A 26454-nucleotide genomic window follows, 5' to 3' on the forward strand; every position below is an offset into this window, starting at 1 on the left:
TTTCAGAATGTTACCTTTTGGACAAAGAAAATGAACATGTACTGAGTGCTTACTGTGTACTGAGCTCTGAACCAGGTGCCCTCAGATTTGTTGTTTTTCCTCACAGCAACCCTGCAAGGCAGATAGAAATGAGTAAACTTAAATTGCACTGCAGAGAGTCTGAACTGGCTAAACTAAGGTCAAGGCTGGTGGTGCATTTCCAACCCAAGTCGGATCACCTCCAAATCTCATGCTTTTTCCATTATACCATGTAGAATTTTGAATTATGATCTTTCCTATAATACCCATTTATTGGGCAGTATTTACTGACTAATAAACAGCAGATACACAGGCTAGTTGATTTTAATAGGATTAGATAATTTACATTCTCTAAGATTACTGGGTTGCATTTCATAGTGATAGGAAAAGTCCTCAGACTTAGAGATTGAAGAAAGGGCACAAATTTGGTTTCAGCCTTGGGTTCAAGTTACAATCCTAGTTAAGTGACAGTGGACACTGCCTGAAGCCTCATTTCTCCATCATGTGCAGAGTGACAGCACTTCTACATCTGTAAATGAGAGGAATGACAATACCCACTTCTCAAATTTGTGTGAGAATTAAGTGAAGTGATGTATGTAAAGACACCTCTCACCATTTCTTATTAGTAGTATTGGAAGGAGTTAATGATAATTACTTGCCTAAATATTTTCCTGTGTAACCCAAAGCACTTTTTAATCAGCATTGTAACAGGATTTCCCTTTATTGAGTGTTTGTCATATTCCAGGCACTTTGTATGTACTTTTCCATTACTACACCTGTGACATTAGACAGTAATTTCGTATTTACTTATTTATTTACTTCCTTGCAGGCAGGAACTCTTTCTCTCTCCTTCATATCCCTGGCATTCAACATAGTGGTTTCTGGCCCATCGAAGGAACTCATTAATGTTAGGGAATTTAGCTTGGCTTTTGTTCCTTCTTTTGAGAGCTAACTTCAGTTTGGGGGAAGGGCTGTTCCAATGAAGTACTAAATTAACATCATTAAATTGTGGCTCATAACTTGCCCTCAAATATATACCTGTAACTAAAGAAATTTTAGATTGCTCTAATTGACAATGGATGATTCGGAATATGTGTTAACATTTTACTTTTTAAAAAAGGTAAATTTCTGGGATAAAAAGAATATATTGAGTTGCAAGAGTTTACCAAACAAATTTTCTTTGTATCTGTGATTCAAAGGACAAGCTTACCCTACTCAAAGAAGTAATGTTTTAGTTTCAAAATACATGTATTATATCCATTTGATAAATATACATGATAATATACATGTATCATGTACTAAATATTCTTAGGGACATAGTAAATTAATTCTAAAAGGGTCTTATCTGAGAATTGTAGATTATGCAGCTTGAATTATAATACAAATGTAATTTTTGAAATTTTATCATGTCTTTTTTATAATTTAAAAGTTTTATTTTTGATTTTTAAAAATACCAACTTGACTTTTGCCCAATTAGTGAGTGTGACCTTTCAAAAGCATATTTTGAAAAGGTAAAAGATTGTGAAGACAGAAATACTAACTTATTTATTCTCTTATAATCTAAAATTCTATTTTTATATGGCAAATCATGAAAATACATATAGTAGGAGTTTTTTAAAAAAATAGAACAATTGGCCGGGCGCGGTGACTCACGCCTGTAATCCCAGCACTTTGGGAAGCCGAGGCGGGCGGATCACAAGGTCAAGACATTGAGACCATCCTAGCCAACATGGTGAAACCCTGTCTCTACTAAAAATACAAAAAATTTAGCCGGGCATGGTGGCACATGCCTGTAGTCCCAGTTACTCGGGAGGCTAAGGCAGGAGAATCACTTGAACCTAGGAGACGGAGGTTTCAGTGAGCAGAGATCACGCCACTGCACTCCAGCCTGGGGACAGAGCAAGACTCTGTCTCAAAACAAACAAACAAACAAAAAAAATAGAACCATGAAGAAAGTGAAGTTAAGGGAAACTAAGAGGATTTTAAAAAGATAAATTCAGAAGTAAAATTTATGTTTAAAAAAAACATAAGTTTGCAGTGAGGTCCTATGCTCTTTACACACAGAAAACTATAAATTTGGCACCCATTTTCCTAATATTGAAAACAAAAGCAAACCCATCACGCAGAGGACAGAGAATATTAGTGGTTTAATGTCATAAAAAGTGCTTGCCTCAGAGCAGACGTAAGTATTCTGATACTTGTGATTTCTGGATTTTGTTTGTTTGTTTTTTTCCATTTCTACTTTCCTTGCTTCTTGTTCATGATAGTTTTAATGGACACGTATTAGAAGGATGTTCAAATGCAAGAAAGAGAGAGAGAGAGAGAAGCTTAAAAAGCGTGGTATGGAATGCCGCTTGACAGTGTCATACATTCACAAGATGTCCTTGAAGATGGAGCACAGAACAGAGATCAGGGAAATTTTGGCAGCTGCAGTTGGGAAAATAAATGGCTGTTGTGTGATTGGGCAGATCCTGAAAGCAGACTCCTGCTCAAACCATGTAATTAACAAAAGTGGGAGCTTTTGTCCAAGTGCAAAATGTTCATAATATCAGAGTTTGTCAGCAGGAGCTTTTAGAACGGATCAGTACTTTTCACTGCCTGATCCAGGGAATGGTTTCCTTATAAATCATCTTCTCTCCTTGCTGTCCTCATGAAGGTTGCTGCCAGGCAATAGCCAGACTTAAGATTGTAACCTTGCTAATTCACAGTGATTTAGGTGAAGGGGAGACTGAACCAGAGACTGTTTCTAGAAATGTGATTTTTATTCATCTGGGCTCCCATGTGTACTCTAATGTAGGAACAAACAGAGTGTGTCCAAGGAGAGATCCTACAGGATAGCTCTGGGGAGGAGACAGAATCATTTTTAATACTGTGGCTCCAAATTGGTTTGAAGGACTTGACATTTTCTTTCTTTTTTAAAAAGCAACTTCCTTTCAGATTATAAAACTCCTGTATTCTCACTGTAAAAACAAAACAGAGTTGACAAATAAGATGGAGAAAAGTGTAACAATCACCTGTAATTCTGCCATTTATTGTAGTGTTTTTTATTTTTCCCTCCTACTCTGTACTTGTTTATATAATTGAGATAATCAATCTTTTATTTCACTTCTTTTTCTACATTGATCATATACATTTTCTCACATTATAAAATCCCATTATAAACATAACTTTAACAATTGCAGAATACTGTATCAAAAAACTGCACAATGAGTTATTTAGCCATCCTCCTTGTTGGACCCTTGGGCTGTTTCCATTTTTCTCACTCCTTTTAATATAACTCATTGTGTGTACTTTTGGTCTGCAGAATTTTGGATTCTTTTCTGAGATTCAGAATGGACCAGTGGGTCCAAGAATATGAACATACGAAGAGATGTGCCAATTTATCCTTATACCCATAATTATGAGAAAGACTATTTCACTGCATTTTAGAACTTGACAGTTGCAAACCTTAAATTTCTAGTTTCCATGTAAACATGTTGCCCACAAATAATTCAAAGGCACACTTCTCCTCACTCAGGCCTGAATTCTCACCAACATTGATTTGGTGGAGTCCAGTTTTACTCCTGCCTCCACTACCTTCCCAGGGAATGTCTAAGGGCAATGGTATCCAACTGGCCCTCAGAGGAAGTTTGAGGGATAAAGTTCTCCTATCAAGTCAAAGTGTTCTTTTTTTCTAATATTTATCTCTTATAAAAAGAAAGAAAGAAAGAGAAAGAGAGAGAGAGAAAAAGAAAGAAAGAAAGAAAGAAAGAAAGAAAGAAAGAAAGAAAGAAAGAAAGAAAGAAAGAAAGAAGAGAAAGAGAGAGAGAAAGAAAGAAAAGCAGTGAAGGGAGAAATTAACAATAAACTTTCAAGTGTGATAAAGTAATTTTCAGATTTAAAACTACTCTATCAGAATGACATTCAGGATCTTTTCATGAATGAACATGTAGCTATATGAGGCTATATGAATTGTCCATGAGTATAATTTATCATGGCCAGTTATATATGCATTGAGGTGCTAAGAACCATTTTATTTCACTTATTATCTTTACCTTCAGAATGACTTAATTTTTTGAATTGCATGATTAGAAGAGCCGTTGACCTTACACAATTTCTCTTAAAAAGAACAAGACTTCCACAAAGATTTTTCTAGAGACAAACTCCCTCTACTCCCTTTTACTGCTCCCCTCTTCCTCACCCTGGTTATGTTAAGAAAACAAGTGTTAATTTTCAAAATAAAATATATTTCTATGTAGATTTCTGAAGAATTTAATCTGAGTGTGCGTAAAACTTATTTTCAGAGATGTGACCTAATGCTTTAGATCATGATACATATGTAGAATAGCGCCTTGCTGTTTACAAGTAAACCTCAAGAGTTTGCTGCGACTGAGCTATTAGCCAGGCATTTTATAAATATACAATACTAATGTTTACATGAATTGTGCCATTGGCTATTGTTTATGCATTTAATTGGAAAGATAAGTCTGGCTTAATCAGTTTGTGGGCAGTTTTTCAAATGATTCATTAATTATGAGAAAGACTGTTCTTTGTATGGAAGATGAAGATAATGTATTTCCCATCACAACTGGTTCCCATCCCAACAAGTATCCAGAGATTATTATTAGGCATTTTAGTTATTTTATCCACATTAAACCTTCAGAGTTCAGAGGGACTTAGGGAGCAGAATGGGAAGGAATTGTTTTCCAATCGATTTTTTTTTATTAGAGCTGATACTTTTGCAGGAAAGCTGAGCTTGCCCACAAAATTGTATTTTTATTAAAATGCAAACATTTGTCTTTTTCAAATCTGACTTAAACAAAGAAAGCTTATTGAAAGTATGATACTGTATTTATTTATTTACTGGCCATTTTGGAAAAGAGAACTGAATTGTGGGGGATGAAGGAAAGGTTCCCTCATCTTTATAATGTGCTGAATGATCAAGCTGTCCCTCACCTCTGGAGAGTTTGCTGTAAAAGTCAGTTAAAACCAAATACCCAGGGGTCTTACCAGAACTGCATCAGGATGGACACACCAGGAAATCATCTTAGGCCCAAAATGAAGCTCTAAAGAAACACTGTAAAATGTAAAGGAGGCCAGTATTTATTTAGGAGGGGAAATGGGTGTGATGTGTCTGGGGAAGATGATTAAAACTTGGATTTCTGTGAATTTGAGAATGATGCCTATGAGAAATTAAATTTTGATTATGCTTTTCATATCCGTGCGGGCCCTGCTATTTTAAGTATTAATGCCTCTTGTTCTCTCCAGTGGCTGCTGATTTTTTAAAAGCCCTGACTACCACCACTGAGAATACTTTTGGCATGCCTTGTGTTCATCTCCAGAGCAGAAGATGCTGTTTGAAAGAAGGGATGCCTCACGCTTACCTCATTGTTACAAATATAAGTTCCTTTTAGATTATAAAGCGTTATATTCTCATTGTAGAAACAAAACAAAGAGTTGAGAAATAAACAAGTCATTTGTTTAGGATGTAGTAGGCATTTATACCAGGAAAAGGACTGTCAGTTCAGCATCAAATCAGGTAGGATTAGTCTGAGTGTATACGATTTATATGCTTTTGCTGAAGAGGGGGTGTCATTTGAGAAACTCTGAAGGGGACTGCTTAAAAGAAAGGGATATACAATTGATTTTAATGAATTATTTGTTTGCCTGCCCTTCTCTGCCATCCTCCCAGCTTCAACCCTCTGCAGGTAGGGACCAAATTATTTTTGTTTTCCCACCTTCTAGAAGAATGCCTTGGCTTATAATTGCATTCAATAAACTTGTGTTGAATTGAATACACTTGTTTTAAGGATATGCTGAGAATTTATTACCACATAACTTCCCAGAGTAAATAGGTCTTTCAGGTTATTTGTGCATCTGCCCAAAGGTATTATTAAGCTGTCAGCATGTGTTTCTTGGATGGAATTAAATATTTTTTTCTAGAGTTTTCTAGTTACCTTCTGGCAGAAGCTACAGAAACATGGTATGAATGGTTTTGGGGAAGATGAGTGCAGTCTTTAGCCACAGTCCCCTAGTCCAGTGGTCTTTGTGAGTCATTACCTGTAATTTGGTTGGAAGGGTGGTATTTCCAAGTTCCCTTTTCCTAGAGTTATCAGATCATCAGTCTCAGCCCCTCCTCTTGGGTGCCATTAATAACATATGTCTCCTTCACAGTTGAATCATAACCAGGAAAGTGTTGCATTTCAAAAAAAAATATTAACCTGAAGGGACTTGAGCAAATTAAAGCCTCTTGAAAAGAAGGACGGGAGAGAATAGATTTTATGAGCTGATCTAAGACACTTTAAAGAAATATGAAATTGGGGAATTGTAAGGACATTTTTAGTATCTTTTAAGGAGCAAGAAGAGAAGTGAGGAATTTTACAAAAAAAAAAAAATGTCTGTCTTCAGGAACACAGAGCCTGCTGTGTAATTTTCTAACTTTGGGAATTTGTTTTTCAGGCTTGGAAAGGCGGGTGAGATGCAGTAGTCTGGCCTATTGCATCCACCAGAGTCTATAACATACTGCATGTCAGAATTTTACAAGGGTTAAGTGGGAAATGCCTACAAAGAGAATTAGGACTTTTATTTTTGTTCTCATTAATTAAATCTATTTCTTTAATGGTTCAATTCAGTGACTGCCCTTGGTAAACATTATTCTTCATGCACCTGAGAGAGCTTGTTCTATTACATAAGGGTTAGCTTTATACATATATTTTCAAAAATCCTTCCAACATGGTAAAAGAAAACACCTTTACATACTCATTAAAATGTTTAATAAAATACATGCGTGAGTCTCAGGTGTACACACCTGAGACATGTTTGCAATCGGTACATTCCTTTAACATCTTTCTCATTTCTGGGAATACTGACATTGAAAGGTAGCTGAAAGTAGAGGATAAGGGTATTTGTAAAAGAAACATCATGTTCCTGTGACCTTCTTTGGTTCTTTCCTCTTGATCCTTTTGCATGAATTGTGCAGTGAGTCTCTAACTCTGCCAGAAAACCAGGAGTTAAGGACTGCCAAAAGTATGGTGACAGGTGTACAAGAACCCTGCACTGGGCTCTTAGATGATGAATGTCAGTAGTGAGTTCTATATCAGGTCAGGTTCCTGTAATGTAAAGTTGTAACCTTTGATTTGCCTCATGAAGTAAATCCTAAAAGTAGGTATAGGTTAACTAGATTAAAATATCTAAATGCAAAACAATAAAGTGACGTTGTAGGTAGGTAAAGTGGAGGGGATAGGGTAAGACAGGGTTCTAAACCTTGCTATTAAGAAGTAAAAGAGGCCGGGCGCGGTGGCTCATGCCTGTAATCCCAGCACTTTGGGAGGCCGAGGCGGGTGGATCACGAGGTCAGGAGATCGAGACCATCCTGGCTAACACGGTGAAACCCCGTCTCTACTAAAAATACAAAAAAATTAGCCAGGCATGGTGGCGGGCGCCTGTAGTCCCAGTTCCTCGGGAGGCTGAGGCAGGATAATGGCGTGAACCCGGGAGGCGGAGCTTGCAGTGAGCCGAGATCGTGCCACTGCACTCCAGCCTGGGCGACAGAGCAAGACTCCGTCTCAAAAAAAAAAAAAAAAAAAAAAAAAAAAAGAAGTAAAAGAGTGTTAGTCTACACTGAAGTATTCCAAAAATGTCACAGGCTTGAATGGGAAGGAACAGTTTGGGGACTTTCCATCTTTGTTTTTATACTACCATTTTTAGGGAAAATATTAGGACAAGTACACAAGATTGTGTGGTTGGCAGGATGGTAAGAAGACTATGGTAGCAACAATGATTCTCCTCCATTGTGAGGAGGGGGATCGATCCTGTAACTCTAGCCTGATTGCCCCAAACTTGAGAAAATTAAAGCTTTGTGAAGAGTGGAGGATGGAAGGAGGTATAAGAAAGTCATGAGCTAATGGAATAAATATCAACTACTAAGGAGGTCGAGGTGGGAGGATCACTTGAGCCCAGGAGTTCAAGTCCAGCCGGGGCAACGTAGAGAGATCCAGTCAAAAAACAGGGAAGGAAGGAAGGAAGGAAGGAAGGAGGGAAGGAAGGAAGGAAAAAAGTTTTAAGGGAGCTTTAAATACATTTTTAGTACATCCATACACTTTTAGATTTTAGAATAGTCTTGCTTAATATACTTCAAAGATTTTCCTGGTCGCAAGACATGCTGCTGTCTCTCCTCTGACATGTGGACCCTTCATCAATAAATATTTATTTGATTAGTAAATTAATGAATTCTGAGAGCAAGAAATCACATGAAAAGAGTGGTTTGGGAAGGAAGGAAAGGTTTTACTTTTGATTATATTGCTAATCAGCTTTTCTTGTCTAACTCTTAACCTAGTTTCTTAGGTATTGGTTTTTATCTTTCTCCTTGTTCTCTTCTAATAATATTAGCATCAGTCACCACTAGCATCTGTGGAGGGATTACCATGCCAGGAATAGTGCTGAGTGCTCCATGTACATTATCTCATTGAGTCCTTTTTATACCAGTAAGAGCAAAGGCTGCCCTGAACCACCAGGTTCTATTCTTTTCCTTTTGACTCATTAAATAGGGCTGAGATAAAAGTGTGGAGGGGCCGAGTGAAGATGATAGACACTATATGCTGCCAACATGCTTAATTAACAGTTCTCAGCCACCTTGGTGTGAGGTAGGTAGTGGGCAGAGGGTAGGTCAGTGGAAGGGCTGGTGTAAGGCCGTATTCTAAACTTTCCTATCAAGAAGTGAAAGAGTGCTAGTCTACACAGAGGTGCTCCAAAAATGCTGCAGGTTCGAATGGGCAGGAACAATTTGGGAACTTTCAATCTGGAGATAATAGATTGGCTTTAGTGAACATAAAATGCTGTTTAAGTGTACATTTTTCTGAGGATATAGGGCCAAGGCATTCAATAGATTTTCTGAGGATATAGGGCCAAAGCATTCAATAGTAGACCCATGCCAGCCAAAGGTTTAACCCTCCTGCTTGAATGAGTGCTTTTTTTTTTTTTTTTTTTTTTTTTTGAGGTGGAGTCTCGCTCTGTCACCCAGGCTGGAGTGCAGTGGCGTGATCTCGGCTCACTGCAACCACTGCCTTCCAGGTTCAAGTGATTCTCCCACCTTAGCCTCCCAAGTTGCTGGGATTACAGGCACAGGCACCTGCCATCATGCCTGGCTAATTTTTGTATTTTTAGTAGAGATAGGGTTTCTCCATGTTGGCCAGGTTGGTCTGAAACTCCTGATCTCAGGTGATCCTCCTACCTCGGCCTCCCAAAGTGCTGGGATTACAGGCATGAGCCACCACGCCCCGCTAACGAGTGCTTCTTAAAATCTGCATTTGACATAGAGATGGAAAGTAGAATGGTAGTTGCCAGGAGCTGGGGAAAATAGGGGAATGGGGAGGTATTGTTTAATGGGTATAGAGTTTCAGACTTACAAGACGACAAGAATTCTGGTGATGGCTGCAAAGCAATATGAATGTACTTAATACCACTGAACTGTACACTTGAAAACGATTTAGTTGGCAAATTTTGTTATGTGTATTTTACCACAATTTTAAAAATTGAAAAAAATCTGCATTTGAAATAATATTTAAGTGTATGCCTGGCATATAATAGGTGCTCAATAGGTGACTGCTTGCTTACCTGTCCTGTTCTTTTGTTATCTGTAAAATGGGGATGATATTAGTACTTTATTGGCTTGTACTTCACAGGGTTGTTTGAGAGATCCAGTAAGCTAATGGACATGTAAGGACTTTCATTCATTCTACAGTCCTTTATCTGGGACCTACCAATTGTTAGGCTTTATTCTACATTCAGGAATGCTGTAATAAGCAAAACAGATGTGATCTCTGTGCTGTGGACCTCACAGTTCAGGTCATGAATTTTAATGAACTGTAAAGTTCTATACTCAGAAAACTATGGAGGTAGACATGTCTCCACACGTCTGTTGAAGTACATTCTGGTCCTCCACTTTAAAATTACAGGGTTGGGTTTCATGGACCCTAATGTTCTCTGGTATCTGTTGCACATCCACACTGTGAACTCAAAAAGGGTCTGCTCTTTGTCTTTGTTATCTCTGTATCCCCAGAGTTCAGCACAGATCTCAGCTCCATCTCTGTTTATCTAACATACCCAGATCTAGCCGTAGTGGAAGTAAACCCTTTTTAAATGTGCGTATGAACTGACATATCCAGGAAGTAGTGTTACAGGTAACTTGGGTAGACAAAAGGAGCCTGGATTGTGTTGAGAGAGGTGCCAGAAGGGAACAGAGGGGTGGCTTTTTATTTTCCCGGAGCAGGAGGCTGGCTGAGCCTCTGCTCCTTACCTCCCCTCTGCAGATATAAATGACCCTGGTGATGATCCAGCAGCTGCACGTCTGAAGCTTTCCCTCTTGCTTTTGTTGTATATTTTGCAGAAAAGAGTGGTGGGAGGGGTGAGGTTAATGCGCTGAGTGTGAGTAATTAGTCATTCAAACCATCGACATTTACAATGACAGGATTTGAGTGCCTACGTTATTGTGCACCGCTCTAATAGTTTATCCCTGAAATTTTCTGCCTGTATAATGTTTCTTAAAATATATCACAGAAACATAAAAGATTTAATGTAGTGCTTTGTACAACCATTAGAGTTTGAAGTCAACTGAACCTCCTCAATGATCTATCCTGGATGCTGACTGTAATTCTGTTCTTAATTGCTATTCAAATGAGGAAAGGAGGGCAAGTCAGGGGTTTGGAACCTGGTCAGCTGCAAAGTTGGCTGTGAGACCCACACAGAATGTTTCATTAAAGTACATATGCACTCTTGAGTAACTGATATATTTATTTGCAATGAAAATTGTGCTGTTAGAATATCAAAGGCGTTAGCCTGAGGAAGCAAGTGTTCTGATTTTGCCCAGCCAGCCTCTGTACTTACTGGAGGATGTGCTTTCTACCAACACACATCTTTTCTACTCCTGTTCTGTCCCTCTGTTTCCCAAGTAGAGAGAACAGGTGTCCTGTCTTTGAGATCTATCACGTAACCTTAAAATGCTGTAGTTTCATATTCGTGCATTTAATATCTTTACATCTTGGCAACTTCTCTTATTTTCCAGGTAATGTTTTAAAATCCTCTTGGTTCATTCACGTGTCAGATTTGATTCTGATGTCTTACATTTCTAATTTTTTTTCAGACTGTGTTGCATACTAAGATGCATCATTAAGACCTGTGAGGGGTTTTATTATAGGATGTACATTAACACATTTGCAAATGTTTCTCAGCTTTCAGACAGTACATTTTTATTGAGAAGACTCTCTTTGTATGTGTCCATTTGTGTGTTTTCATCAGTTCCTTCTGGATACACAAAAGGATAACTGTGTAGTAGATGCAGAGCAAAGAGAGCTCCATCTACATTGGATGAGAATGACTTGACCTAATTTATAGATGTGGTCAGCTGAAGCTGCTCAGTGGTGAACATTGTATCTCATGGCTCCTTTTAGAAGCTAGTTGGGACCAGTTGGGCTGTCTAATCTACAGATAGGACTCACCTCCTGGAGTCAACATAAATTAGGAAATCCACATAGAATGCAAGGAAGGCCACAAAGCTGATGGAGGAACTGAAATTACTTTGCTGCAAGCTTGTTACTTCATAGGCCTTCCTGGAGGAGGTGGATCTGTGAGATGTTCACGTGGACAAGTTCTGGCTTTCACCACGTGTCTGAAAACGAAAGATGAACCTGACTGTCAGGTGACGTTTATGAGTTTTGGTCCCACAGAATCTCAGCATGAAATTCTTCCACATACTCCATCACTAGCACCAAATAAGCTGCCTTAGTGTGGGATATTTTCTAGGTGTTTGTCAGGGAGCTGAAAGAAGAGTAACCTGAAAAAGGTAGAGAATAGAGAAGGGTTTCTAAAGATTGTGGGGCTGGGGGGTTTTTGCCATTAAATCAAATGTAGTAGTCGGCCCTCCTGAATGGATAAATTCTGATTTTCATGTTCATTATCGAGTTGGCAGTGCTTCTTATGTTTGTTGCCTGGACACCTGACTCAGTGAAGCAGTGAGACAACACAGCAAATGGAGGCACTGCAAAGACCCAGAAGGCCCCACAGCTTGGCAGAGCTGAAACCTGCCTCCTAGCCAGGAGTTGTGCTGATGCTCTGTAATGCCATCCCTTTAGCATGCCTCCTTCCCTGGGGACCATCTCCCTGATTCTTTTCCTGGACCCTTGCCTCGAAGGCAAAGTGGCTGAATAAGCTTTGCTGGGTACAACTTCTATCAGTCCTGAGGGGAGCTTGATTTAAGAATCTTCTCAGAAGCTTTTTGCTTTCTCCTTGCTGTCTGGACCAGCCTTCTAGAATCCTAAAGTTGACCTGAAGCCAAGAAGAAAATTCTGGTGATGGGAGAAGTGGAGCCACTTAAATTACTTACATGATGGTAAAGAATCTTAGATGCTCCCCATCTTTCTCAGTCTGCTTTATTTCCTTGGCTCCTCTTGAGCCATGTTTTCCTTTTTGTTTCATTTATCATTTGTGACCGTCAGAAGATGAAAGAATTAGAGTAACACTCACCTACGTGGGGCATGATGAGGAATAATCATTATGATGCCTCTGGGCCCTTTGTATTTTAGACATTTAATGTACATTATCTCTCATCCTGAAGATAACCCTGCATAGCAAGCTTTTTATTCCAGTTTTGCTGAAGAGGAAGCTGTGGCTCAGAGTATTGAAGTAACCTGCCTCAGATCACACAGCTAATAAGTGGTGAAACTACGTTTTTGTTTGTTTGTTTGTTTTTTTGAGACGGAGTTTCACTCCTGTTGCCCAGGCTAGAGTGCAGCGGCACAATCTTGGCTCACTGCACCCTCTACCTCTCAGGTTCAAGTGATTCACCTGCCTCAGCCTCCCGAGTAGCTGGGATTACAGGCGTGCACCACCACACACACACAGCTAATTTTGTACTCTCAGTACAGACTGGGTTTCTCCGTGTTGGTCAAGCTGGTCTTGAACTCCTGACCTCAGGTGATCTGCCCACCACGGCCTCCCAAAGTGTTGGGATTACAGGTGTGAGCCACCGCACCTTGCCTAGAACTCAGATTTTAAATCACCTGTTGTCTTGACTCAAACACTCATTCCATTTTTACTATACCACTCTGCTTCAGATGAGAAAATCAACAAAAACAAAAACAAAAAATAATCTCTGAACATTGATGAGGATGTGGAGCAACTGGAACTTTCATACTCTGCTGGTGGGAATATAAATGGATATAGCCACTTTGAAATACTGTTGGCAGTATCTACTGAAGCTAAATATACATACACCCTATGATCCCAAAAATAGAATCCTAGGACTATCCCCAATAGAAATATGTACATTTTTGTACCAAAATTTTGTACATAATGCTCATAGCAGCATTATCTATAGTAGTTCAAAATTAGAAACAATCCAAATGTTCAACAGATAAATAAAATGTAATATTTCCACACAATGGAAATTGCTATAGCAGTGGGAAGAACAATGCATTGTTACATGTAACAGAGCAGATGACACTCCATACATGTGTGAAAAGGCACAAAAGAGTATGTGTTGTATGAGTCCATGTACATAAAGGTAAAAAAAATAGGTAAAACAAATCTGTGGACTAGAATTCAGAATAGTGGTTACCTTTGAGGGGTGAGGTAAATGACAGGGGTGAGAACCTGAGAAAGGCATTTGGGGTGCCAGTCATGTTCTGTATTGTGATCTGAAAGGTAGTTACCCAGTTGTGAATTGTGTTCACTTTGTAAACATTCTTTGTGTTGTACCCTTAAGATTTATACACTTTATTACATGTATGTTATAGTAAATGAAAATGCTTCCCCCCCAAATCCTCTGAGCAGGCAAATGGTAATAATAATGGAAGCTACTAGTTACCAGATGTCTGCTATGCCTTGATTTCCTCATCTATAAGATGTAGAGAATATTAGAATATGCCTCATTGCCTTCTTGTGAGGAGACAGTGAGAGAAGTCACATTGGATGATTGACAGAGGAACTAATAAGCATCAGTGATTGTGGTTATGTGGCCACCACTGTTCTGGTGCTTTACATAAGTCATATCACTGGATCGGTTCTTACCGCTCTGCAATACAGGTGGCATTGTTCCCATTTTTCAAATGAGGAAAATGAAGACTCTTAGGGCTTAAGTCCCTTGCCAAGGTCACACAGCTAGTAAGTGGCAGAGCACGATTTCATTTCCAAGGAGTTGATGATCAGTTTCTGAGGAGATGGAAGCCATTTTATGATGGACAAATAGAGGACGGTGTAAGACAAAATGGAAAGTTGCGAATTATGGGCTGCGTTTGGGGACAGGAAATCCGGGTGCAGGCCTGGACTTTGCCCCCATTTTTCCATGATAACAGAGAAGTAACTGGATATCTCTGGGCTTCATCTCGAATGTGAGTGTTGAGCTAGATTTTGTTCCCTTAAGTGCCTTCTGGCTCTGCAATTTTGCAATTCTCCATGTTTGTCATCCCATACAGGGCATCTTCATGACCTGACTTCATGAGCTTAAACTCATTTTTCATATAAAACCCTATTCTAGCATTTTCTCAGAACTGTCCCTGAATCTCCCTATCCTGTAAGCAGAAGTAATTGCTTCTGTATTGCATGATTATTGCCCTACACCAGCTGTTTGCCTGTCTGTGTCCTCTATAGACTATAAGCTCCCTGAGGATAGGGATTCATTCATTTCTTTATTCTCATGCATGCTACCTGGAACATTCACACCAGCCAGAAATCTTTGTTTAATTAAATATTTTAATCAAGAGAAAGTCCTTTTTGAGTAATATGTGAGTGGACAGCCTCAGGTGGTGTTGGACCTAACATGGAGACCTAGAGAAAAGTTTGCCTCCATGTTTTTTGTTTTATTAGAAGTCTGGGAGAAACAATAACAGAATGGCTAGATTTAAAAAAAAAAAAAGACATTAGATGACTTTGCAGCTCCCTAGCATGTACCTGTAAAATCTAAAATTTGATCAGTGATTAAGCATCAGTGAAAATTTAAACCCTTCCCATGTTGAACAACCCCACTTAATTTAATGTCATTTTATTTTATGAGATAGTTAATAAACAGGTACTGTATTTGATCTTGTGAGTGTAGTCCTCTATATTTAGCTTTTTCAGCTTTAATGGAACTATAATTTTAATCATGATTATTACTTTACATTTTAATTATAATTTGGTGTGGCTTAAGTATACATTTCTGAGAGTGATTGTGTAATGAAAACAGGAATTAGCTTTTCATTAACAAAATAATGGGAGAGTTCCTACTGCATTCTAGTCTGTGTTCAAAATCTATGGGCTGGCCTAAAAATAGAAAGGGGAGTTTAACATTTTGGTTAAAAACATGCTTCTAAATTGGCTGTGTTCACAACCCAGTCTCTTGCTCCATCTTGCTTTATCTTCTTCTCTTTCTTTTCAAAAAAATAAATAAACTTTTAAAAGAGACTTTAAGGTAATTGTGTCTGAGATTTCAAAAGACTTTTTCAATTGTTTTTATTTTTATTTAGATAATTAGCACCATGGAGCCTCAGGTGTCAAATGGTCCGACATCCAATACAAGCAATGGACCCTCCAGCAACAACAGAAACTGTCCTTCTCCCATGCAAACAGGGGCAACCACAGATGACAGCAAAACCAACCTCATCGTCAACTATCTACCCCAGAATATGACCCAAGAAGAATTCAGGAGTCTCTTTGGGAGCATTGGTGAAATAGAATCCTGCAAACTTGTGAGAGACAAAATTACAGGTATGCACAGGATTTGAAGCTATGTTGTTCCATTAGATGTGCAGATCTTAGCAGAAATGCACATGTGTGATGGTGCACCTGAATGTCTATATCATGTACCCTGCATGCAAGATGGCATGGATACACAGTCATAAACTCACACTACATACACCACATAAGACCTTATTGTAGATTGGTACTACTGGGGAGCAGATGAAGATTTTGGTACATCTTCATCTTCATGTAAAATGATCCTTTGATTTTGTCTCCTTTTATTCTTAATCAGCCATTCCTTCCCTTTGTTCTATAGTTTCCAGTCCCACAACTCTGCCCTCCCTATACTATACACTAGTTTTTGTTCATGTATTCTTCTCCTCTCAATATTTGCTTCGTGTGTGCCCAATGTTCTTCCATGTGCCTGAAACAAGTGTTTTAAAGGGGGCCACTGTGGATGTGTGGACGGTTGACACAACTGCCCTTGTCCCTGGGGTGAAACAGGCCCTAAGGATAGCAGATGTTTCTGGAATACAACTACTCTGCAGTAGGAGGGAGATGCTTAATGAAGATCTGCATTTGAGGTATTTTGTTTTATTTCATCTGTCTGTTCGTTTTGATGATACTCTTTGAGAAGTGAGGAAATTTTTACTTGAAAGTGAATCAACACCCTATACAACTTCAATACATGAGATTTTTAGGTTCTGATTTTCTCCTCATTGACAACTGTTCATTGAGAACCAAATGTTTGCCAGACACTGACACTATAATTCTTTGGGGGAAAGTTTCCCTATAATCTTACTGGCAGTGAGAATATTTTCTTAGAAATATATTAGGCTACATAATGATAGCAGTGAAGCTGCTACTCTTTGATACTCCACTCCTGAAATCATTCATATCCAACTTTGATACTTGTCAGTTTTGAGTCAATACTCAAAACTTTTGTTTCCCTTTCTCTAGACAGTTTAATTAATCAGCAACTGTCCTAGAGTTTTTTTTTAAAAGGAAGCTGCATCATTAAAATAGGGATATACATCATCTTTATTTTAAATCAAAGAATACATTCTATATGTGTGCATGTAAATATATACATTCGTCTGTTCTCATAATTCACATGTAAATCTGTTCCCCTTATAAATTAAGTAGTTTGCAAAATCATAAAACTTAAATACCACTCCTACTTTCCAAAATACAAGTCACATAACACTCCAGACATAATTTTCTTATTTGAAAAACTGGAAGATAATGCTTGTCTCAAAGGGCTTATTGTGAGGATTAAATGAGAAACTAGATATATTGCATCTAGCACAATGGCTACTGCATAGTGGTCCCTCAGTAAATAAATCTATCATTATAAGTACAGCTAGTATGCTTCAAGGAAAGTGGCCAGAACAGAAAAAAAAATATCTATCAAGTTCTCCAAATAGGGCCAGGCTTTGATGATCTTGTACCAGAGCACTGGAACATCTATCCTTAAACAGAATTTCCCATACGTTCAGAAAGCCAATATTTAGATTCCTGAATAATCTTTATATAATAGGATGATAATTCAAACCAAATTAAAACCAGTTAACCATATGATTCTTCCTCCTACTCCTATATAGAAAATGTATTTTTAGTATAGCCTTACCTTCAAAATACAGACTCTGCCAGCTATATTAGTGAATATTATTAATCACCTTTTCAGAATTCCTTCAGAACTGTAGTGAGATTTTTGAGAAGTACTGATTCATGGTGTTGTTCCTTGTTTTCTAAAGACACATGTTTAAACAAGCAGATTCCTTTACTGAAAGAATGCTAATTTGGTAGTTCACCGAGTGGATTTGAATAGGAGTGACAGCTTCGAAGACAGCCTTTAATTTGGTATACAAAACCAAAATTGTCAACTTTGGTTTGTTTAGCACCCTCTCCAGCACAAGCAGAGACATACAGTAGCATCTGAGCTTAAAGAAGAAGCTTATGGGGTTGAAAGCAGAAATACAATTCAGGCATAAATTTATAATTATGCATTCTTCTTAAATTCAGGCCCAAAAAATTTTTATTTGTAGAGAGCCTATGGGAATGAGGCAGAGAAATATGTAGAGAGACCAGAGATATTTGCCCTCATTTGGTAGCAGTGTTTAATAAAAGTACAACTTGTGGTTGTAAAGAGTGCTTATTAAATTCTTCATTTACACTACCTAATTAATTCTAGCATTTTAAATTAACAGTGAAACTAGTCCCTGCTGTACCATTCCATAGATGCAGCATATTTCCTCCATCCGCCCGTTGTTCAGGTTTAATTGGCTATGCTAAAAGTCAGAGAAGGAGGGAGAGATAGGGCTGTGGGGAAATGGGGAAGGAGTGGGAATTGCTCTAGCGGAGGACCTCCCCGAGGCCAGCATTTGGGGTTAGGTCACAATGCAGGCTGGAAGAGGTGAGGTATATCACACCAGGCAAGTGGAGAGGCTGCAGCTGGTGGTTCAGAAGTCAGGGTAAATGACATCATGGGTATTTTTGTTGCCCTGATTTTTAACATCCTAGTCCCCCCTTTTCCTCCAACACCTCCTACAGATCTCAATGCATCTCGATCCTGTGAAGTTTACAAGGAGTTCTAAATATCCAGTGGGAGGATTGGGGGGTGGGAGGTGGCAAAGAGATAAGAATTCAAGATTAAGATTTTCCAACCACTCCCTAAGAGAATGTAATGGATTCCCTTAGAAGGTTCTGGCTTCTGTAATGTTAAAATCTCTTTACAGAGAGAGGAAGTGACTCTGTTGATAGCCTTACCAGCAGGCTAGATTCATCCCTGGCTGTGAATTGTCAATGAATTCTCCATTTGAGAACAGATAGAAGAAATTTGGGCGTGGACTTAAGTGTTATGTTCTGAGGACATAAACATCACCATTTATCAAGCACTTCCTCTGTGCTGGATACTTGCTAAGCGCTGGACATACCCTATTTCATTTAACACGGAGAACAGCCTCCATTTTCTTAGATGAGGAAACTGAAGCTTAGTGATTTCCCCAGGCAGCACAGTTATTAGCAGGTGGTGGAGCTGGGAGTCACCCCTAGTTTCCAAAAGCATGATTTTATTTGGAGGCATGTACAGGGTAAAGACCCTGCCTAACCCCACTTCATAACCCAATGCAACATTGTGTTCTGCTGAGCAGAGGTTGCTGGGCACCCTCTGGAGAATCTATCTAATGCACCATGGCTTTAAACAAGACTCATGTGTATAAAGGGAGGCAAAGATAACAATATTTATCATCCTCTGGGGATGTAACTCAGCCTTTGTCTTCCTTCAGAGTAGAACCAAATTTACTGAAAATGCCAGTTTTAAGATACCTTGCTTTTGGACATCTCTGTTACTTATCTTCTCAGAGACATTACATTTTTCTTTTTCCAATTGGGAAAGGACACTTACCAGAATAATCCAGGTACCAGGGAGAAGAAAGGCATATCCTGAGTTGCTTTTGTGTACAGCCGTGATACATGATGGCATTGGAAGCTAAGTCTTTAGCTTTTCTTCTTCATCTACCTGCAGACTCTGCTGCTGGGGAAAAAAAAGGAAGTGGCATGTGACCCACAGAGTTCATGCAACCTAGAAACTCAGGCAAAGAACACCAAATACCTGGTAGAAATTATATTATTCCCATGGACTCCAAGGAGTTGATTTAGTTTCTTATTTTTTTGTTTTGTTACCATTTTGGTTTTGGTTTTGTTTTGTAAACATTGAGATTGCCTTACTGAATCCAAGTTCCTATGTGATCAGTATTTTAGGGGAGAAAACATGTGGCTTGACCAAGGCAAGGTTAGGTGGCTCAGGGTGTGTCTGGAAACCAGCAGAGCTGAATTATTATTATTATTTCTTTGCCTTTTTTGCATTTTTTAAGTGTTTATCTTGTTACCACCCCAAAACAAATAAGGAAAGGAAAAAAAAGGAAAAATCTCTAGAAAGAAATTAGGCCGGGCGCAGTGACTCACGCCTGGAATCCCAGCAGTTCGGGAGGCCAAGGCAGGTGGGTCACTTGAGGTCAGGAGTTTAAGACCAGCCTGGCCAACACGGTGAAACCCCGTCTCTACTAAAAATACAAAAATTAGCTAGGCGTGGTGGTGGGTGCCTGTAATCCCAGCTACTTGGGAGGCTGAGGCAGGAGAATTGCTTGAACCTGGGAGGTGGAGGTTGCATTGAGCTGAGATTGCACTCCAGCCTGGGTGACAAGTACGAAACTCTGTCTCAAAAAACAAAAAAAGAAAAAAGAAATCAGTGTAAGACAACAAACAATTTTGACCTGCCTATTTACATTGTGTGATTATTTGCATCACAGTGATAAAAAAAGAATTATATTTTTACTTCGTGTCACTCTCTGTGTATCCATGCAGTGTCCTTTTTTTTTGTGAGATGAAGTCTCACTCTGTTGCCCAGGCTGGAGTGCAGTGGTGCGATCTCAGCTGACTGCAACCTCCACCTCCTGGGTTCAAGTGATTCTCCTGCCTCAGCCTCCTGAGTAACTGGGACTACAGGCACCCGCCACCACGCCCGGCTAATTTTTGTATTTTTAGTAGAGACAGGGTTTCACCATATTGGCCAGGCTGGTCTCAAACTCCTGACCTTGTGATCTGCCTGCCTCAGCCTCCCAACGTGCTGGGATTACAGGCATGAGCCACTGTGCCTGGCCACAGTGTACTTTTTAAGGGTAGTTTTCTATTCATTTCAGGTGAGTGTGAGCTCTGAAGGGGAGTTTTTGAGGACAGGACAGACCAAACTGAACATTATCAATAACAAAACTGAATCTATTAAGAGACAAGTATATGGAACATGCTATTAATATATAAGTGCTATAGGTGGTTGGAAGAGGTGAGGTTGGTGTTAGCTAGAGCTGTTGGGGAAAGTTTAAAAGATAGGGTAAGGATTTAGGTAGAGGAAAGATAGGCAAAGGAATGGAGCTAAAATTTTAGTCAAAGAACAAAAGCATTTTTTATTCCTCTGTGCTTTGGACAAAAGAAGTAGGGCTGGAACGTGTCTCTTTGAAAGCAGTGGTCTAATATGAAGCAGCATGGTCAAATGAAGTTAAGCATACCAAAAACTTAAGTCAGTTAGAGTTGTACCCCAATGGACAAAGACAACATTTCATAAACACCACTTCCAATCCATGTCTTCATTTCTTCCTTTATAATACATCGCTTTGGTTTAATTAATATCATTTAGTGGAAAAAGAATAAGGCCAAATAAATAACCTTCACTACTGTGGGCAAGAGGGTGAATATTTTGCTGCTGCCTTTGTATCTGAATTTACAACTCTAATTAAAGGAACCAGCTCAGTTTTGATGCAGTAACACTGGGTAACTTGTGTTCTTTCTTGAATTTCTGAAAGTGCTAACAATCCTGTGTGTGTCTCTCTCAGTAGGTGAGATGTGGGAAATGGACCACAGCAGTGGCCACAGTATCTATTACAGTATCTAGGCTTTGAGTCATGACAGAGTACAGTCTATTGGGTTGAAGAGGAGAGGGGAGTGAGGGTTCTGGATTGTTTTAATGTACCTTAAATACTTTCATGTACTGGACTTATAGGAACACTATGGGAGTTTGGTTGAATTTTACTTCTGAGATAACTGTATGAACAATAAAAGGCTCTGAAAAAGCCTAAGATATAAAAATTCCTTGAACTCACTCCCAAAATGTGAATTCAGCCCCAAGGTGAGTTTATTGGCATAATTTCTTTTTTTTTTTTTTTTTTTTTTTTGAGACGGAGTCTCGCTCTGTCACCCAGGCTGGAGTGCAGTGGCGCAATCTCGGCTCACTGCAAGCTCTGCCTCCCGGGTTCACGCCATTCTCCTGCCTCAGCCTCTCCGAGTAGCTGGGACTACAGGCACCCGCCACCACGCCCGGCTAATTTTTTGTATTTTTAGTAGAGACGGGGTTTCACCGTGGTCTCGATCCCCTGACCTTGTGATCCGCCCGCCTCAGCCTCCCAAAGTGCTAGGATTACAAGCGTGAGCCACCGCGCCCGGCCTGGCATAATTTCTTACAACACCCAGCAGACATATAAGAATAACTGCAGCAGCGTTTATTTTTTGTGTGTGCCTTAATGTGTTTACTGGGCACTATAATAATGCTTTAAATATAGTAGCTTATTTAAATAATAAATCAAGCTATCTTGGAGAATCGTAATGGCCAATGCTTTTGAGTACTTACTATGTGCCAAGCATTGTGCTGAGATCAGTAGACGGAGTCTCACATAATCCTCAAGGTGGCCATTTTACAGATGCAGAAATTTGAAATTAGGAGCAGTTGAATTACTTGCCAACGTGACTTAGCTTCCAAGTTAAGGGAGCTGGTACTTGAACCCAGCACTGTCTAATTGTGAATTGTCAATTTTATACTTTATCTCTGGCAGTTTCCCCCAAAATACTAAACTGACTCCTCCCCTTTACAAACCAGCTCAGCTTGTATACCTAGGGAATGAAATTTTTGAATACAGGGAAAACATAATTAGAGCTCAGAATCTTTTGTTTTGGAAAATAGCACACCGTGCATTAAAAAGATAAATTTTTGGTATTAAACAGGTCACTGCTTAGCTAAACAAAGAAGACTAGACTTGGAGTGGTTTTTTCACTTCTGATATTCTCTTTTCATGAAATACTCTTCAATATATTCACCTTTTCTTTATTGTGCAAACACTGTATTGAAATGGATGCTGCCTACAATTTAAGCATAATAAAAACCCAGCCTCATTTAGGCATATCCAAGAAAATCCCAAGATATTGATTAGCTAAATGAACTTTTCTACATGCACATAAGACGGAGAGTGATTAGTGTTGGGAAGAGTACAGCAAATGGTAGCATTTATCAGCATATTTTGCTGCTGATTTGGAAAATGTGCTTAGTACGATGTGATGTATCTCCTGATTTCAGAGGAAAATCGGGCAGACTTGCATCTGTCATTTTATTTATCACCTCCCTGCAGTCATACATATTCTACAAAGAAGAATAAAAGAGTTTTGATTTGTTGACTCTGGAAGGGGGTTGGTTATTGTTGGAGGTGAGTGGAAAATTTTTAGGTATGGAGAAGATTTGGCAGCCTAATGGGGTTACTAAACAGGAGAATTGGAGTCTGCCTTATTAAGGGAAACTTGAAGAACGTCAGAACATGAAGTGCAAACAGTAAACCATGTAATCATTGTGCTTCTTACACACTCATCAAGGGGAATCAGAGACTTTCCATCCTTTCTAATTAGGGCAGGTTGGCAGTTGAGTGGAGCTGTGAGGTTTAGGGTTTGTGCAGGTACATTATGCATCTTCCAACACAATTTTTTCCCAGGATGGCAGTAGTCAGGATTACAGACCAAGTATGGTTTCCTTTTGCCTCCTGGCTGTGTTCCCCTTCATCTTACCTTCCAAATCAGACAGTTCTGCCCTGCTTCCGAACTCAGATAACCGTAGGAAAGTATTCTCACATCCCAGGAGAGATGTCTCAAAGGATTTTTACCTAGGATGTGAATCAGGCTGGGTATTTTAAGAATTTTCTATTTCTGTACTTTAGCTGACTGTTGGGTTCGTAAGACCAATTCCCCGTTCACGCAGCCTTCTCTTCTTCCCCCAACACACACACACACCCCCACACATTCACTCACTCACTCCTCCCTTCTCTGTAGAATGGCCTGGTTGATTGAGACTAGGAACTAAGGAGGAAGGTAATGTCAAACTGAAATTTCCACACATTATCTAAAAATGTAATTCATCAGCTTCAGGGTAGGAGGAAAGTGCTTTCTGAAATGTGTTAATGGGAAATTCATTTTCTTCTTGTCTTCTGTGAGGTGTAGTAGTGGTGATTTCTTTTTTCAATCTGCCCCCTCGCCCCCATTCCACATCTCTCTGACTGCTCTTAACTGATAAACTCTATATCTGTGTTTATTCCTCGTAAGAACTAAAGATCTTTAAGTTGCTTTTTCATTTTTTCTACAGTCCCAAAATTGAGCTTTGATAAGAGAAGATACTTCTAGTTTGGAGAGAAGATAAAATTCAGATAGAGATCATATATTTGTATAAGGTTTTTACATTTGTAAAACATTTTCAATCAACCAACAGTATTTATTTAGTGTCTACTTTCTCAGACCAAATAGATATTATTCCTTTTCCTTCCCTTCTCTGAAATTCTGTATCACAGTCTGTGAGGAGGTCAAAATGGATAAGACATAGTTTGTGCCCATGTGTTGCTACAGGACCAATGAGCCAGGGAAACCAGAACAAATGACAGCCCTTCATGAAAGTCTGGAAGTGACGGGGAGCTGGCTGCTTATTATGCATATTAACTACACATCTACCTTTGCTGTTTTGTGGGTGGGGGCAAGAGGGAAGTGGAGGTTGTTTTGTTTTGTTCTTCACCAAGGCCCAATCTTACCTTTCCTTGGTCCTGGCTATTAATGTCATTGAAAGGATAGTGAAAAAGGATTCATAATGATACAATGAAGTTGGAGGTTTGATGGAATGCCTACTGTGTGTCAGCTACAGTGCTAGGCATATTATAGATGTTATCTCATTAAAGCTTTATATCAGTTTTGCCTGATCAGTGATTTTAGTCCCATTTTGCAGATGCAGAACCCAAGACCTAGAATTAGTCAGCTGGTGAGTGGGGTTAGGGCATCTGACTGCAAAGTCTATGGTCTTTCTGTTACCTTACCACTCTGTCTGTGCTGAATGAAGACAACATCAGTTATGGGTGTTCAAAGGAGAAAAAGATGACAATAGACTGATTCTCAAAGCAAGTGTCAAAGAAAAGCGAGCCTTCGACTTGGCCCTGAATTTGGTAGAGATTAGATTGTAGGAGACCAGTCCATGCAGAGGAGGCAGCTGAGCCAAGCTTCAGAGACGTTGTTATGGAATGAATGTTTATGTCCCCCCAAAATTCTTATGTTGAAGTTCTAACCCCCAATGTAATAGTTTTTGGAGATAGGGCCTCTGCGGAAGTAATTAAGGTTAAATGAGGCCGTAATGGTAGATCCCTGATCTGATAGGATTAGTGATCTTATAAAAAGAGGAAGAGAGACGGGAATTTTCTCCATACGCATGAAACAAGCAAGAAGGCAGCTATCTGCAAGCCAGAAAAAGAGCCTTCACTAGAACCCAACCATGCTAGCACCCTGATCTTGGACTTCCAGACTCCAGAACTGTGAGAAAATAAATTTCTGTTGTTTAAGCCACCCAGTCTGTGATATTTTCTTATGGTAGCCCAAGCTGCCTAATACAGACGTCTTCAAGAGACAATGAATAGAACAGGCAGGACTACTCTGTTGGGTAAGTGGGGATACCACTTTTGTGTCAGTGAAATATCTGAAGCTCAGAGATGTTAAATAATTTATCCAAGGTCACAGTTAATAAGTGGTGGAGCTGATATTTGAACCCAAGTCTGATTCTGAGGTCTGCATTCCTTCTACTTTGCTAGTAACTAACTCTACCTAGCACAGAAGGAAGTTGACAGCTTTCAGACTTCCCATGGCGTCTGTGATCTGAGAATCATTATTTATCTCTCTGAGGTGATGTACCCGTTTGCTCAGTGACTTGCTTTCCACCTACTTAAAGTTCTTGCGGATTTCTAAGTTGAGTTTTCTGCATGTCCCTTATTTTGTAGTTGAATGTCTGGTGAGATACACGGCCTCATAAACACAAAGTGGATACAGCTAACTAAGGTAATAACTCTAATTCCTATGGCCACTAATGGAATTTCTCATCACAAACATCTGGAATCAGATCAAATAATTTTATTGGTGGTATAAGCATAAAATATACACTTAGCAATCCCTGATATTTGCCCTTTGTGTTTGTTTTCAGAGGCTTTTATACTCAGTACTTCCTTTGACGAGTCAAGAGCACTTGGCTTCTTATTTGTCTTGCTCTTTCTTCCTCTCTTTTCTTTGCCTGGTTTGTTGTTGTTGTTATATTTTGTGTGTGTGTGTGTGTGTGTGTGTTTTTGTCCTGCCTCCTCTTTCTGCCTTCTTGTTTTTTGACATGTCACTTTGATCCAAAAAGGATTTTCATTGACTTATTAGATAGTATGGAAAAAACTAAAATTGAAATAGCCATCAATTTTTTTAAAAAACAAAATAGAAGGAAATGGATATAGAATGGTAAAAGGAGACCAGAGGAAAATTAGTAAATTAATTGTGGTTAAATGACTCAAACGGACCACCTAGTTTGAGTTTTCTTTACATCAGTGAAATGAATGGTGACAACTTTGGTTCCTTTCTCAAGTGGTTACCAGAATCCCAACCCCACACACACCCTCTCCCACCACTGGCCCTGTAGCCCTTTCTCTGGAGACAGGCCTCTGATTGCAGAGACACTTGCCCACTATAATGCGGGATTGGATAGAAAGCCTGAAATCACATACATGGAATTTTCCTCATCTTTCTTGCCTGGGTCCATTTTGGATTGATTGACTTGCTTTTTATGGCTAGGGCAGGCAGTAACACAGAGAAGCTGCCTGAGTGGAGTTCTTGTTTTTATTAACATAAGGTATAAACAATGTGCCCTATGGAGGATGTGTTCTGAAGCAGGCCTTCCTTGCCTGCTGCCCTGAACTGAGGTATTACCGAGGTATTACTGCTTTCTGAGTCACTTCAGTCTTTCCTCTCCCTTCAGACCCCAAGGCTGGACATGCAGGAAGTTCAGTTTTCAGCTTCCGTCTTTCTGGTGAGGGTTTCTGCAGTGAGTTCTGTCTGGTTTCTCATTACGCAGAGCCCTGAGCTGGCCAACAAACAGGAAACTCA

The 26454-nt window shown here is 39.4% G+C and overlaps 1 protein-coding gene across 11 annotated transcripts in view; it reads left to right on the forward strand.

Annotated features, from left to right (window-relative positions):
• The window catches only part of ELAVL4 (ELAV like RNA binding protein 4), a 157228-nt gene that overhangs the window by 81971 nt on the left and 48803 nt on the right, over nucleotides 1–26454 (forward strand). For 7 of the 11 annotated variants that reach the window (XM_003259000.3, XM_030823883.1, XM_030823886.1 and 4 more), the window contains exon 2: nucleotides 15492–15732. In XM_003259000.3, coding sequence (XP_003259048.1) covers nucleotides 15492–15732 — 241 coding nt within the window. Of the gene's footprint in view, nucleotides 1–12292; nucleotides 12380–15491; nucleotides 15733–26454 lie in introns of all 11 variants that reach the window. The other 4 variants (XM_030823884.1, XM_030823887.1, XM_030823885.1 and 1 more) reach the window with 1 other exon arrangement.

Source organism: Nomascus leucogenys, chromosome 12 (assembly GCF_006542625.1).
Source record: "Nomascus leucogenys isolate Asia chromosome 12, Asia_NLE_v1, whole genome shotgun sequence".
Lineage (NCBI taxonomy): Eukaryota > Metazoa > Chordata > Mammalia > Primates > Hylobatidae > Nomascus > Nomascus leucogenys.